The 16,460-nt window shown below is 32.2% G+C and overlaps 1 protein-coding gene across 1 annotated transcript in view; it reads left to right on the top strand.

The window, feature by feature from the left end:
* The window catches only part of LOC142334617 (uncharacterized), an 82,517-nt gene that overhangs the window by 52,558 nt on the left and 13,499 nt on the right, over positions 1–16,460 (top strand). The window contains exon 6 of the mRNA XM_075382797.1: positions 9,712–9,855. Within this exon, the coding sequence (XP_075238912.1) occupies positions 9,712–9,855 (144 nt within the window). The remainder of the gene's footprint in view (positions 1–9,711; positions 9,856–16,460) is intronic.

Raw genomic sequence — 16,460 nt, 5'->3', positions numbered from 1 at the left:
AGACTAGTAAAAAAAATGCCGTCCACTTTTGCGCTCAGGCTCAGATAGTTAATTAATGTTTTGTAAGTTGGGCATTTGTGTACAGATTCGGAGTCATTGTGATTTGAATCAATATCCATGTTTTATATATTACAGTATTGTCATAGTATCTTTTAACTTACTGCGCGTTGCTATGGAGGCATAGTTAAGAGCCGCGAAATCAAATAGAGTGGAGCTCTTTTTGGTGCTTCGAAGGCTTTTTCTTTTTGTTATCCGTTTTTTTCTTAATTTGCTCCATTTCAGAGAAGAGAACTTTTTTTGTGGCAATTTCATATGCTAGTGGTTAAGAAACAGCGTTAGGGCTGTTTGAGTTCTCCTTAGTTTTATGCCTCATTGCAATAAGACGCCAAGTGGTTTGAAAGTCGTTTTTTTTTTGCAAAATATCAAAAGTCAACAGTATTAGATCCAAATTTTGTCTCTCAATGCAAAATATTGTGAAAAGACGTTTTTAGAGCAGAAAATCCAGGAGGACACCGTACTTGTTTGAAAATTTTGCAAAAGGGGAATTTTTCCGCAAATAAATTTAAAAGATCAATTTTACTATAAGGAATTGTGTCTCCGTGATTATAATACCCGATTTGCTCACTTTTCAGAACATTCTCAATTGAATTGTCCCGCCAAATTGTAAAATTTTTCTTATTCAGTCAACAAAATAGTACAAATTAAATTGTCCATTTCTTTATAAAAATATCAATATTTCCCTCAATGGGAATGAAAAACAGCTTGTTTTTTGACAAATTTAATTTTTTAACATCAAATTCAAGATTTAGATTTTTAAACATGCAATATAATTCACTCCGATAATCCCAACGTTGAAACTTAAAGATTTAAACTTTTTGCAAAAATTCTGATGAGTTTCCTTCACAGTAGCTCATCTTGTCTGCTTACCTGTTGTTATTATTCAGCTCACTGTTCAACAATTTGTTATCACAGATTCAGAGTTGCGACCTTTGAGATTTTTAAAGCTTCTGTTTCAAAAATTTATCTTTCGGTTTTGGGGCAGAGGCCTTCAGTTTTTCAGCGCTTTTTTCATAGCTCGACCATTTCCAAAATGAAAAATTTACAAGAATCATACTGGCTTTCGCAAGATTTACGTTTTTCCGACTCGCCAAGCTGTCGACAGTGCTACCACTAATATTGAAAACCCACAGTAAGAAAATTATGATCCCAAGTCTGTTTTGGACCGTTTCCTACCAGTATCAGACCTCTTTAGTTGACTGTTTTGACTCGGTGGTTTCTTTGATTTTCAAAACAACGTTTTAAAACTAACACTTAGATTGATATTGCGAAGTATTGGTCATGAATTTAATTTAGACCCACATAACACACCACATATCGTGCTCTACACTGATTTTGACCTTCATTTAAGTCTGTGTGGTACGTAAGGAACGCTAAGATGCCATAAATATTTAGAAAAGATATTAGTCTGTGATGAATTAAGCGCTAATTGAAATAAAAAAAATTGCAGGCGTCTGTCTTATGAAGTCTCATAATTATTATTTACCCGAAGCTAAATGCGTTGCAACCATAATTGAATCAAGTGACAAAACAAGATATTATTTTAGATTATAAGCCATACATTCGGCCAAATGTTTAATATTTTCGGCCAAATGCAACAGTGGACTGTGCAAGACCAAATGACGAAAATGAACGTTGCAGCGTAGTGCATATATGTTCCCATTTAGTAACAGTTATAGTATATCAAAAAGTGCAGAAAGAGATTGGATTTGTATATTATGAATCGAGTCTAACAGTAAGAATGCGAAATCGGAAAGGCTCTTTGTCACCTTATATCACTGTAGGGAAAAAGAGATGGAGAAACAAAACCTTATCTCTCCTTTTCAACCAACCCCCCCCCCCCCCCCCTAAAAAAGTAAAAAGCGGTGACTCTTACTACCTTTCCAGTAGTATGAGCAGTGGTAGCCAGTATAGTATAGTATAGTCACCTGCCGATTGTACACAGCTTTCCATCAGATAGATTAATTTGATCAACAATATCGGCTTACGTCTCAATAAGAAATAGGACGATAGTGGTGGTGTGTATGATGTGAGTATCTGTGTGTGTGTGTGTGTGTGTGTGTGTGTGTGTGTGTGTGTGTGTGTGTGTGTGTGCGTGCGTGCGTGCGTGCGTGCGTGCGTGCGTGCGTGCGTGCGCGCGCGCGTGCGTGTGTGTGTGTGTGTTTGTGTGAGGTGTGTGTGTATGTCGAATTTGCAGAAACAATGTGTCAGGTATCGGTTAATACTGCCTGGTTGGTTAATCCTAAAAACTCAATCTGCTCGGAGCTGTTCCAATAGTCGCAAAAGTTTTAAAAGCTTTAGCAATTGGATACTTGGTTTTTCATTGCTTTTGACGATAATGCTAATGAACATGCTTTTGAAAGGAAGCAATTTTTTAATAGCTGCAAAGCGATAGGCGAGGTTATAGGTGTCCGGTCGAGGATTTTACTACCCTAAAAGGCTATAACAACCCAACTGTGGTAATAGCTAACTCCATATACTGCTGAAGATTTAGGGCTTAGAGGACTCGAACTTACTATCTCCAGGCATTCAACCGCGTCCAGGCATGCTACCGTTGCACTAAAAATGTGCTGAAGTAGCAACTTTGTTAGCTTGATATACCACAAGCTGGGTTATTACACTACTCCCTTCTCAAGCGAGTTGGTTGGAGCAATTTATCAACAGGAAAATCTAGGGGCTCAAAAGGGACAAAAACATGCGTCGACGGTTTTAGTAGAAAAATTAAAACGAGAGAGTTTATTTCCTTCCTACTGATTTTTAAAAGCAAGCAGAAATATTTGACATTGTTTTAAAAGAATTTTCCACGTGTGGCTATTATAAAATTAGTTTATTAGCTTGCTCACCTTAAAGTTGATTGTCTAGCATAAATCATTATAGCTGCGAAAGAGTAAACTGAGTGTAGCTATGTTGTGGTGATCTTGGTTTTTATGATTCAAAAAATTTGAATTGCATCGGGGCGGTGTCTTTTTTGAAGATATGTTCACAGACACTGATAATTTTTGAAGTCAAATTAGAATACCGTTATGGTCACTCCGAAACAAAAAGTGCAATTAGAAAAGCTAATAGTTTCGAGGTCTGAAAATATTTTCAATTAATTAAATTAATTCAATTTAGTTGGTTTTCTTGATAATTGGATTTTCTTTATATGCGTTAAAGTATGAAAAGTGGTTTTCATATATTATGCACTGAAATATGTTTGAACTCTTCAAATATTCCTCAGATTCTCAAAATGAGTTTTTTCTACTTTTTAAATCTATTTGTCAACATTTTGCCGTTTGGCTCTATTTATACTAGTTAATTTCCGAGCTGCTTAATCAGTTTTTTTTAAAAAAAATTGTGTGCTATGTTTGTTTTGGGCACGCTCCATTTGCTTCAATTTCCTATATACAATGCTGCGTTGGAAAAAGAGCAGAAATTTAATTAAAATCAGATCTCTTTCTCTCGTACCATTTTTTGAGAAACGTTTTCTTAGGATTATTTGACTTACTTTAATCATGGTGCATCTCAAGAAAAAGTTCGACAGAAACTCATCTCGAATGCGTCTAAGTCACGGACCTCAAAATGATGCACCTTGATGCAAAAATTTAAGGAGGAGTAGAACGGGGATTCTATTGATTAGGAAGTCACCATGGACTATTGAAAGATATTTAAAATTTTCTCTTTGTCTTTATTGATTGTCTAACAATACTGTGTACTTATTTTAAATAAAGAAATTACGTTTAGACATGGAGATAACTTGTTTTTAAAAGTCCTGTCAAGGGTATAGAATTTCAAAAATATAGAATTTTAAATTTTCGCAAGAACAACTATCCTAAAAGAAAAATGACCTTTATTGATTGAGACAGTGACTAGATCGATGCAAACAAAATAAAGGTAACGAAAGAAGTCTCCTAGATTTTAAGGATTATAGCAATCTCAGGACATATCATTTTTATCTTATCTCTCCATCAAAACCTTATCTCTCCTTTTCAACCAACCCCCCCCTAAAAAAGTAAAAAGCGGTGACTCTTACTACCTTTCCAGTAGTATGAGCAGTGGTAGCCAGTATAGTATAGTATAGTCACCTGCCGATTGTACACAGCTTTCCATCAGATAGATTAATTTGATCAACAATATCGGCTTACGTCTCAATAAGAAATAGGACGATAGTGGTGGTGTGTATGATGTGAGTATCTCTGTGTGTGTGTGTGTGTGTGTGTGTGTGTGTGCGTGCGTGCGTGCGTGCGTGCGTGCGCGCGCGCGTGCGTGTGTGTGTGTTTGTGTGAGGTGTGTGTGTATGTCGAATTTGCAGAAACAATGTGTCAGGTATCGGTTAATACTGCCTGGTTGGTTAATCCTAAAAACTCAATCTGCTCGGAGCTGTTCCAATAGTCGCAAAAGTTTTAAAAGCTTTAGCAATTGGATACTTGGTTTTTCATTGCTTTTGACGATAATGCTAATGAACATGCTTTTGAAAGGAAGCAATTTTTTAATAGCTGCAAAGCGATAGGCGAGGTTATAGGTGTCCGGTCGAGGATTTTACTACCCTAAAAGGCTATAACAACCCAACTGTGGTAATAGCTAACTCCATATACTGCTGAAGATTTAGGGCTTAGAGGACTCGAACTTACTATCTCCAGGCATTCAACCGCGTCCAGGCATGCTACCGTTGCACTAAAAATGTGCTGAAGTAGCAACTTTGTTAGCTTGATATACCACAAGCTGGGTTATTACACTACTCCCTTCTCAAGCGAGTTGGTTGGAGCAATTTATCAACAGGAAAATCTAGGGGCTCAAAAGGGACAAAAACATGCGTCGACGGTTTTAGTAGAAAAATTAAAACGAGAGAGTTTATTTCCTTCCTACTGATTTTTAAAAGCAAGCAGAAATATTTGACATTGTTTTAAAAGAATTTTCCACGTGTGGCTATTATAAAATTAGTTTATTAGCTTGCTCACCTTAAAGTTGATTGTCTAGCATAAATCATTATAGCTGCGAAAGAGTAAACTGAGTGTAGCTATGTTGTGGTGATCTTGGTTTTTATGATTCAAAAAATTTGAATTGCATCGGGGCGGTGTCTTTTTTGAAGATATGTTCACAGACACTGATAATTTTTGAAGTCAAATTAGAATACCGTTATGGTCACTCCGAAACAAAAAGTGCAATTAGAAAAGCTAATAGTTTCGAGGTCTGAAAATATTTTCAATTAATTAAATTAATTCAATTTAGTTGGTTTTCTTGATAATTGGATTTTCTTTATATGCGTTAAAGTATGAAAAGTGGTTTTCATATATTATGCACTGAAATATGTTTGAACTCTTCAAATATTCCTCAGATTCTCAAAATGAGTTTTTTCTACTTTTTAAATCTATTTGTCAACATTTTGCCGTTTGGCTCTATTTATACTAGTTAATTTCCGAGCTGCTTAATCAGTTTTTTTAAAAAAAAATTGTGTGCTATGTTTGTTTTGGGCACGCTCCATTTGCTTCAATTTCCTATATACAATGCTGCGTTGGAAAAACAGCAGAAATTTAATTAAAATCAGATCTCTTTCTCTCGTACCATTTTTTGAGAAACGTTTTCTTAGGATTATTTGACTTACTTTAATCATGGTGCATCTCAAGAAAAAGTTCGACAGAAACTCATCTCGAATGCGTCTAAGTCACGGACCTCAAAATGATGCACCTTGATGCAAAAATTTAAGGAGGAGTAGAACGGGGATTCTATTGATTAGGAAGTCACCATGGACTATTGAAAGATATTTAAAATTTTCTCTTTGTCTTTATTGATTGTCTAACAATACTGTGTACTTATTTTAAATAAAGAAATTACGTTTAGACATGGAGATAACTTGTTTTTAAAAGTCCTGTCAAGGGTATAGAATTTCAAAAATATAGAATTTTAAATTTTCGCAAGAACAACTATCCTAAAAGAAAAATGACCTTTATTGATTGAGACAGTGACTAGATCGATGCAAACAAAATAAAGGTAACGAAAGAAGTCTCCTAGATTTTAAGGATTATAGCAATCTCAGGACATATCATTTTTATGTCTGATTTGCTTTAAATATCCTAAAACATAAGACCAAAGAATTTTAAAATATAAAATAACTGAAAATTTGAATTTTTTCCAACAAAAACTTTTAAAAATTATAAAACTCGACCTTTTAGCATGCAATTTTTCTACAAAGTTTTTTAAAAAAGCATTTTTCGAGCTCCTTTTGGTTTTATATAATATCTAAATTGTTCACTGATCGAATGTTGATTTCATTCTTTCTGAGTTAATCAAAATGATAAACACTTTGAATTCAAAATTTTTTATCAATATTTTTTTAATTAACTTTGTTTCTCAATTGCCTGGCAGGAAACAGTACGTTTTTTAGTTTTCACTGCCACAATTTATTTAATTTTGTTTCCGGTGTAAACAAAAATGAAAAAAAATTAAACTTTGGATGAATTTTTTTCGTTTTTCTCATTTAGTTTCTTTCAAAAAATAGTACGCCTTTCACCATATATCCATAACTAGAGCATTTTATATGTTTTTTAGACAAAATTTTGTTATCACTGTTTTGCTGGTAAAAATTGTTTAAAACATCTGAATTATACTTTTTTCTTGAATATTTACACTTTTTTGAGATGAAACAACAATTCCTTCTAGTGGGTATCAAAGATTGGTTAACAATTATGAAAACATTTGATTGTTAGTCCATCTGTCAAATTGAATTCTATAAACAAACAGCACTTTTTGTGGATACTCCTGTGGGGAAAATTGCGGCACTACTTGCACTTTTTGCCGAAGTTTTTGACCTCTTTTATTGCCTTCTCTCTAAAATTTTTATCCTTATTTGTCTATTTATATGTCTGTTGTGATGTCTGTTTTGTTTCAATTTTCCATTAAAATTGCATATGGATTCATCTAAATGGTATTAAGGAGTCTATATCAAAATATTTAATTTGGATAGTTCTTTTTAGCTCGGACAAACCGTTCATCTCGCTCTGTTTTTATCGAGTTAGAAAAAGATATGTTGCTTTTTATGGCTGAGACACAATTGAGGCTACAATTTGTTCTTCCGCACGTTTCGGGGCTGGTTTTGTCGCCAGTTATTGTATTGTTTATGAAAAATTTTAAACTAGCTCAAAAATAACACTTTGTCAGGCTGAACTATTTTTTTTCTGAACGAGAAAGTTTTTCTCTGTGTTCAAGCGCCGCAATACGGTTTTCAAGAAAAATTTGTCTGATTCTCCAGGAAGATCTTACAATAGGCAGTTGATACTACTTTATTTGAGAGCCCATTAGTGGTTTTAAGAAAGTTGCTCCGATATTTCTGATTTCGAAAATTTTCTCACATTGTTGACTACGATTACTTTATCGTTTGTTCTTTGAGGCAAATTTTATTGTTTGTCTTTTGAGGCAAATTGATTCTCTTCTGAGGCACGAACTCAACTAGTAAAAGATAAATTTTTAATATTAATTTTGGGTTTGTGAGTTTTTGAAGGTTTATCAGACAAAATAAACCATGAATGTATTCAGCTGTTGACAAATCCGCCTGTTTTCCATTAGTTTTAAGATTTTCAAGTGTATTTGGTTTTGTTATTTGGAAAAAGTTGTTTTAGAACTGCCAACGAAACGTGTTTTTCTTCATTTTTGAATATTTTGAAATATTTGGAGTTAAATAGTTTGCGCAACTTTGTTTGTCATAAAAATGGGTGTTAATTGTAAGTTACTTGTTAAATGCAATAAATAATAATATTTTGTTTAATTGAATTGTTTTTAGTGTCTGCGTTTGAAAAGTAATTAAGGAGAATTAAAAGAAACACATTTCATTGACAAAACGAAACATCTAGAATTGACTTTGAATGGAAAAAACAATTAGGAAAAAATCTCATCTAAAAATCGAAAAACGGTAATATCGAAGTCAGAATTCCGAAAGTGAAGAAAAAACTACAAGCGACTTTTGTCCAAACAACGTTTTTTCAACCTGCCTTGAAAGGGAAGTAAAAAAATTGAGGCCGCGAATTCACTCGTTTCTTTGCTCAACTTTTCTGTTTCGGCATGACTAAAATCACTGCTCCAATTTAAAGTCAAAAATAAAGAAAGTTTGTAAACGGATCTTAAACAAACATTGCTCGATGACTCCGGAATAGACTCGAAGTACACATTCTTTTAGATCTCAACCAACTACTGAAAGAATAAAATGAACCTGCTAATAAAATTTACGAATCATTTTGAAACAATAACGAGGGAAAATTAACATGAGAACTGCCAAAAAGGATGTCCAGAAATTTATCTGATGAAAATATTCACAAAACACCAAACACTATTTTTTACGAGCAGCATTTCACTCCTTCTAACACACATCCTCTAAAAATAGAACTCACTGATTTAAAAAAATAGCCTGAAGTCTTCAGAAACGACTTGGAGTAAACCTCCTTGTTGCTTATAATAATCAATTTCAAAACAATAACAAGCAAATTGACAACGGAGAAGTAACTGACAACAACAACTGACGAAGAATTTGATAACAATATTTATTAAGAATTGCGGCTCCAAAACAACTACAAGAAAAACACTTTCGACAAGTTAGTTCTCATTTAATAAGTCACTGCCAATTGGCAGAATAAGCGACTAATAAATTCATGTAGAGAAAACCGAGGAAGAGAAATATAATTGAAAGACAATTATGAATTTTTAATTATAGACAAAGTATTTGAGCAAAAGCATCGACCAAATGCTAAAAACCCTTTTTCCCATCAAATATTTGGCAAATAATTTTTATTAACGCTTTCCGTTCAGGCAATTACTCACTCAGCACCTGGCAAAAACCTATTAAACAATAAAAAATGCAATGAACGAAAAAAATCCTTTGCTTAATTTTCCTCAATTATCTTTAAAAAAGACAACTCAAAATCAATAAGAGTTATATCAAAAACCAACCAAAACCGCTAAAACTTCTAATATGAATCAAAGAACTCCGCAAAAGTCGTAAAAATTTGAAGAAGAATACAAAAACCTTTAAAAAAGCTTTTAACATGGCAAAATGATAAAAATAGCTCAAAATTGAATTGAAAACATCATTGCTTGATTTGGATGGTCAAAAAAGCCTTCGAAGGCTTCATTATTAGTTTTGTTAAGCGATTCAAACGTCTTTGACAGAGAAAATTGGAGTTTAAACTAAAAACTGCCTTGAAAGTGCCGCACGTGATCAAAAAGTTTGCTCGTTTAACGAGAATTTTTTTTTCACTAACTATTCTTGCTCTTTCTCGTGAACAGAAAACCACTCACAGAAAAAAGTCGCGAACAGAAAAAATTTAGCGTGAACAGAAAACCACTCTCTTTTCTCTCAGCTCTCCAGCAATTTAACCTAAACACTTTGGTTTCACGCATTCTGTTTTAAATACACTCCAAAAAATCACCGATCAAAAATAAAGACGCTCCACCAATACTCCTCTTCTAGTCATAAAAAAGACAGCGCTTCAATACAATTGAAATTCTTTGGATTGTAAAAAACATGTATAGATTATGATTTCTGATCTACAAAATATTGCTCTACATCTTGCCCTACAATGTTTTATGTTTGCTAATTATTACAAAAATGATTTATGCGGCGTCTATGAGAATGTATGTATCTATTTGTGTTTTCGAGCACGCATATATAGAGTTTCGTTTGTGTTTTAGACGGGTACCAGGCCTCAGAAATCATAGTGAGGTGGGACTTGTTCAGCAATGTGACTCTGCCAGAACCCTCCTCTGACTTCACTCTCACTGAGTTGAGACTGCTCTCTGTTGTGCCTCAGAGCCTCATTCGCAATTTATCAACTGGTAATCCATCAATCTATCAATCAATTGTTCAATCAATCACTTCTTTATAAAAAATATTAATAAGAGAGTGTTTTCAATTAAATGTTTTTATTAAATCAAAATTCACAGAAAAACAACTCACTTGACACCTCACCAATTGGTGGGCGTGTTGATTCTAGCTGGCCACGTGATGCCCATTTTCCAAACGACTGTAAGATTTGAATTCAATACTTTGTTGTAATACTCGATCAATTGAAGTTAGCATAGTTGCCGAATTTGTTACATGGAGTTTGTGTTGATGTAAGTTTGAAAACAATAATGGATTAACTTGATCGGGATGATTTAATTGATTTTAACCATTGATTTCGCCTTCATTGTTCCGACCCAACTTGTGGGGGGAGGAACTATATACTCAAATGGATTTTTTTTGTACAAACAATTTTGGCCGATCGATATAATCATCGTAGAGAAATGTGAGTGGTTTCGTTAAAAAGCTCGTCCAGCGTAGAATTCGAAGATAAAAAGATTTTTTTGAATTTTGTTTTTTTCGAGGAGTTATCGGGACCTAAAGTTTCATGTGAACACGGAATATTTGGTTCACTTTTGTTCACTTTTAGCGTAATTTTTGTTCGAATTAACATTCTTTCTGTAAAAAAATTAATTCAAAATTACCTTTCACGCTACAAAAGGCATCAATTTGGTAATCCTAAAAGATGAGAGGCGATTAAAATGACTAGTTCTGGTCTCACAGGGAAATTTACTATCAAAAAAATTCGAAATCTATTTGAGAGCTGTCTTTTTTAGAGAATTTTTTTAAATGTTTTTTGTTTTTTAAGTCATTAAGAGAATAGTCACCTTTCATAGCGAGCTTCCGTTAACGACAAACCTAATTTACATTTCAATGATGCCCAATCAACAGAAAAATAGCTTTCAAGGAATCGCTCATTTTTTGGCATCGACTCTGAGTGTTAGTAATTTTTTAATAAAAATTTGATTATTTTTTGAGATTTTACTGAATTTTTGAAGTCCTATGCCATAGACACTTTGACTAAAAGTGCAATAGCTTTTCTAATGAACATTAAGTGAACATATCTAGTGCTATGAGTGGACAGCTAAGTTAAGACCTTACAAAAATAATTTTCTCACACTTTTCTATTGAATTTTTGGTTTTTGCCCGTATTTGTTATTGTTTTTGTATTCTTAAGACTAATTCTGATGTTTTATTGATGAATGGTCAACAAAAAACATAATTCGTTTCCCATTGAGGCATAACGTAGCGAATTTATTCGTTTCCGTTGAAAGATATTTATATTAATGACGTTGATACTACGGGTTTTCTCAAAATTATTGTGGTTTTAAAATAGTTGTTCATATTTGTTGATTTTTTGAAGTCTGATAGTTAAAAAAAGCGAAGTGTTTTTGTTGTTAAAAAATCATTTAAAAAAATGCTTGTACTGAAAAGTTCATTTTTTAATGGCTTCGACGCTTTTGGCTCATTTTTTTTAGAATTTGCTGTATTTGGTGTTTTTTTATTCTCTATGTAATCGAAAATGATGAGAGGTCTCATTAGCTTCTTATTGACGGTTGAATTAATTATATTACTCTATGTAGTCAGTTCATAGCAATATTTCTTAAAGTTTTTGATATTATTCGATTTCAAAATTTTCTTGTTTCTTCGTTTTTTGTTATTTGTATTGTCTTTTGTATAGTTTTCGTTGTTCTTTTCTTTCTCTTCTAATTGAGGGTTCAATGAATTATATTACTCTGTGCAGTCAGTTCATTTTGAATTTTCTTAAAGTTTATGATAATATTACTTTTCAAAGTTCTTTGTTTTTTTCTTTTTTGTTATTTGTATTGTTTTTTGTATAGTTTTTGTTGTTCTTTTCGTCAACTTGTAACTAATTCTCGTCATTGAGAGGTCCCATTCAAATCCTTGTAATTCAAAAATTAATTTTTTTGATAATATTGCGCAACTGATGTTTTGTTTGTGGGAAAATTTTCGTTTTCCTAAATGTTTTGTGAGTTGCTCTCTGTTGTGCCTCAGAGCCTCATTCGCAATTTATCAACTGGTAATCCATCAATCTATCAATCAAGTGTTCAATCAATCACTTCTTTATAAAAATATTAATAAGAGATTGTTTTCAATTAAATGTTTTTATTAAATCAAATTTCACAGAAAAGCAACTCACTTGACACTTCACCAATTGGTGGGCCTGTTTATTCTAGCTGGCCACGTGATGCCCATTTTCCAAACGACTGGAAGATTTGAATTCAACACTTTGTTGTGATACTCGATGAATTGAAGTTAGAATGGTTGCCGAAGTTGTTACATGGAGTTTGTGTTGATGTAAGTTTGAAAACAATAATGGATTGATTGGATCGGGATGATTTAATTGATTTGAACCATTGATTTTGCCTTCATTGTTCCGACCCCACTTGTGTGGGGAGGAACTATATACTCAAATGGATTTTTTTTGTACAAACAATTTTGGCCGATCGATATAATCATCGTAGAGAAATGTGAGTGGTTTCGTTAAAAAGCTCCTCCAGCGTAGAATTCGAAAATAAAAAGATTTTTTTGAACTTTGTTTTTTTTCGAGGAGTTATCGGGTCCTAAAGTTTCATGTGAACACGGAATATTTGGTTCACTTTTGTTCGATTTTAGCGTAATTTTTGTTCAAATTAACATTTTTTCTGTAAAAAAGTTAATTCAAAATTACCTTTCACGCTACAAAAGGCATCAATTTGGTAATCCTAAAAGATGAGAGGCAATTAAAATGACTAGTTCTGGTCTCACAGGGAAATTTACTATCAAAAAATTTCGAATTCTATTTGAGAGCTGTCTTTTTTAGAGAATTTTTTTATGTTTTTTGTTTTTTAAGTCATTAAGAGAATAGTCACCTTTCATAGCGAGCTTCCGTTAATGACAAACCTAACTTAGATTTCAACGATGCCCAATCAACAGAAAAATAGCTTTCAAGGAATCGCTCATTTTTTGGCATCGACTCTGAGTGTTAGTAATTTTTTAATGAAAATTTGTTTATTTTTTGAGATTTTACTGAATTTTTGAAGTCCTATGCCATAGACACTTTGACTAAAAGTGCAATAGCTTTTCTAATGAACATTAAGTGAACATATCTAGTGCTATGAGTGGACAGCTAAGTTAAGACCTTACAAAAATAATTTTCTCACACTTTTCTATTGAATTTTTGGTTTTTGCCCGTATTTGTTATTGTTTTTGTATTCTTAAGACTAATTCTGATGTTTTATTGATGAATGGTCAACAAAAAACTTAATTCGTTTCCCATTGAGGCATAACTTAGCGAATTTATTCGTTTCCGTTGAAAGATATTGATATTAATGACGTTGATACTACGGGTTTTCTCAAAATTATTGTGGTTTTAAAATAGTTGTTCATATTTGTTGATTTTTTGAAGTCTGATAGTTAAAAAAAGCGAAGTGTTTTTGTTGTTAAAAAATCATTTAAAAAAATGCTTGTACTGAAAAGTTCATTTTTTAATGGCTTCGACGCTTTTGGCTCATTTTTTTTAGAATTTGCTGTATTTGGTGTTTTTTTATTCTCTATGTAATCGAAAATGATGAGAGGTCTCATTAGCTTCTTATTGACGGTTGAATTAATTGTATTACTCTATGTAGTCAGTTCATAGCAATATTTCTTAAAGTTTTTGATATTATTCGATTTCAAAATTTTCTTGTTTCTTCGTTTTTTGTTATTTGTATTGTCTTTTGTATAGTTTTCGTTGTTCTTTTCTTTCTCTTCTAATTGAGGGTTCAATGAATTATATTACTCTGTGCAGTCAGTTCATTTTGAATTTTCTTAAAGTTTATGATAATATTACTTTTCAAAGTTCTTTGTTTTTTTCTTTTTTGTTATTTGTATTGTTTTTTGTATAGTTTTTGTTGTTCTTTTCGTCAACTTGTAACTAATTCTCGTCATTGAGAGGTCCCATTCAAATCCTTGTAATTCAAAAATTAATTTTTTTGATAATATTGCGCAACTGATGTTTTGTTTGTGGGAAAATTTTCGTTTTCCTAAATGTTTTGTGAGTTGCTCTCTGTTGTGCCTCAGAGCCTCATTCGCAATTTATCAACTGGTAATCCATCAATCTATCAATCAAGTGTTCAATCAATCACTTCTTTATAAAAATATTAATAAGAGATTGTTTTCAATTAAATGTTTTTATTAAATCAAATTTCACAGAAAAGCAACTCACTTGACACTTCACCAATTGGTGGGCCTGTTTATTCTAGCTGGCCACGTGATGCCCATTTTCCAAACGACTGGAAGATTTGAATTCAACACTTTGTTGTGATACTCGATGAATTGAAGTTAGAATGGTTGCCGAAGTTGTTACATGGAGTTTGTGTTGATGTAAGTTTGAAAACAATAATGGATTGATTTGATCGGGATGATTTAATTGATTTGAACCATTGATTTTGCCTTCATTGTTCCGACCCCACTTGTGTGGGGAGGAACTATATACTCAAATGGATTTTTTTTGTACAAACAATTTTGGCCGATCGATATAATCATCGTAGAGAAATGTGAGTGGTTTCGTTAAAAAGCTCCTCCAGCGTAGAATTCGAAAATAAAAAGATTTTTTTGAATTTTGTTTTTTTTCGAGGAGTTATCGGGTCCTAAAGTTTCATGTGAACACGGAATATTTGGTTCACTTTTGTTCGATTTTAGCGTAATTTTTGTTCAAATTAACATTTTTTCTGTAAAAAAGTTAATTCAAAATTACCTTTCACGCTACAAAAGGCATCAATTTGGTAATCCTAAAAGATGAGAGGCAATTAAAATGACTAGTTCTGGTCTCACAGGGAAATTTACTATCAAAAAATTTCGAATTCTATTTGAGAGCTGTCTTTTTTAGAGAATTTTTTTTATGTTTTTTGTTTTTTAAGTCATTAAGAGAATAGTCACCTTTCATAGCGAGCTTCCGTTAATGACAAACCTAACTTAGATTTCAACGATGCCCAATCAACAGAAAAATAGCTTTCAAGGAATCGCTCATTTTTTGGCATCGACTCTGAGTGTTAGTAATTTTTTAATGAAAATTTGTTTATTTTTTGAGATTTTACTGAATTTTTGAAGTCCTATGCCATAGACACTTTGACTAAAAGTGCAATAGCTTTTCTAATGAACATTAAGTGAACATATCTAGTGCTATGAGTGGACAGCTAAGTTAAGACCTTACAAAAATAATTTTCTCACACTTTTCTATTGAATTTTTGGTTTTTGCCCGTATTTGTTATTGTTTTTGTATTCTTAAGACTAATTCTGATGTTTTATTGATGAATGGTCAACAAAAAACATAATTCGTTTCCCATTGAGGCATAACTTAGCGAATTTATTCTTTTCCGTTGAAAGATATTGATATTAATGACGTTGATACTACGGGTTTTCTCAAAATTATTCTGGTTTTAAAATAGTTGTTCATATTTGTTGATTTTTTGAATTCTGATAGTTAAAAAGAGAAGTTTTTTTGTTGTTAGAAAATCATTTAAAAAATGCTTGTACTGAAAAGTTCATTTTTTAATGGCTTCGACGCTTTTGTCTCTTTTTTTTAGAATTTGCTGTATTTGCTGTTTTTTTATTCTCTATGTAGTCGAAAATGATGAGAGGTCTCATTAGCTTCATATTGACGGTTGAATTAATTATATTACTCTATGTAGTCAGTTCATAGCAATAATTCTTAAAGTTTTTGATATTATTCGATTTCAAATTTTTTTTGGGTTCAATGATATTTTACTCTGTGCAGTCAGTTCATATTGAATTTTCTTAAAGTTTATGATAATATTACTTTTCAAAGTTCTTTGTTTTTTTCTTTTTTGTTATTTGTATTGTTTTTTGTATAGTTTTTGTTGTTCTTTTCGTCAACTTGTAACTAATTTTCATCATTGAGAGGTCCCATTCAAATCTTTGTAATTCAAAAATTAATTTTTTTGATAATATTGCGCAACTGATGTTTTGTTTGTGGGAAATTTTTCGTTTTCATAAATGTTTTGTGATTCGTCTATATTTGTGTTTTTTTTCTCTTCTTTTACCACATTCGCGTAATAACAGAGCCCAATTATTTTCAAATTAGTTTCAAATGAACATATTTAATTGTTAAGTTTAATTTTAGCTCAATTAGTATAGATAACAGTTGAAATAAAAAAACAGTATTTAGGTAATAGCTAATGATTTTAATGGCCTCAATAATTTGTGTTTTCGCAGACTGTTTGTTATTTCTTGAGCCCTTCTGCATCTTTAGTCCGTTTCTATGGCTTGGTCTAACCGAACACAGGTCCTGTCAGTTTCTTAGTGATTTTATATTAAATTTATCGATAAATATTTTGTTGAAAGCTAATGGTTTTTAAGACGTTTGAAATTATTTGGTTTAAAATGTTTTGATAGGTTTTTGAGTTTGGCTTTATCATTTGTTCTTTTTATTTGTTACCTAGTCTCATTAAGGGAAAATTCCATCTGCTGTATAGTTAAAAAAGGAAATTTGTGCAGTTAAGGTTTTATCTGATTGCATTTTGACGTTGTTTACTAGGTGTTTTTACATTTAGATAATGTGTTTTTTGCCGTTATAATTTAGTTTTGCTAACTTTGG

Source organism: Convolutriloba macropyga, chromosome 2, assembly GCF_964194025.1.
Source record: "Convolutriloba macropyga chromosome 2, txConMacr16.3, whole genome shotgun sequence".
Lineage (NCBI taxonomy): Eukaryota > Metazoa > Xenacoelomorpha > Acoela > Convolutidae > Convolutriloba > Convolutriloba macropyga.
Note: the sequence above shows the minus strand (reverse complement) of the source record. Positions and strands in the feature narration are given on the sequence as shown.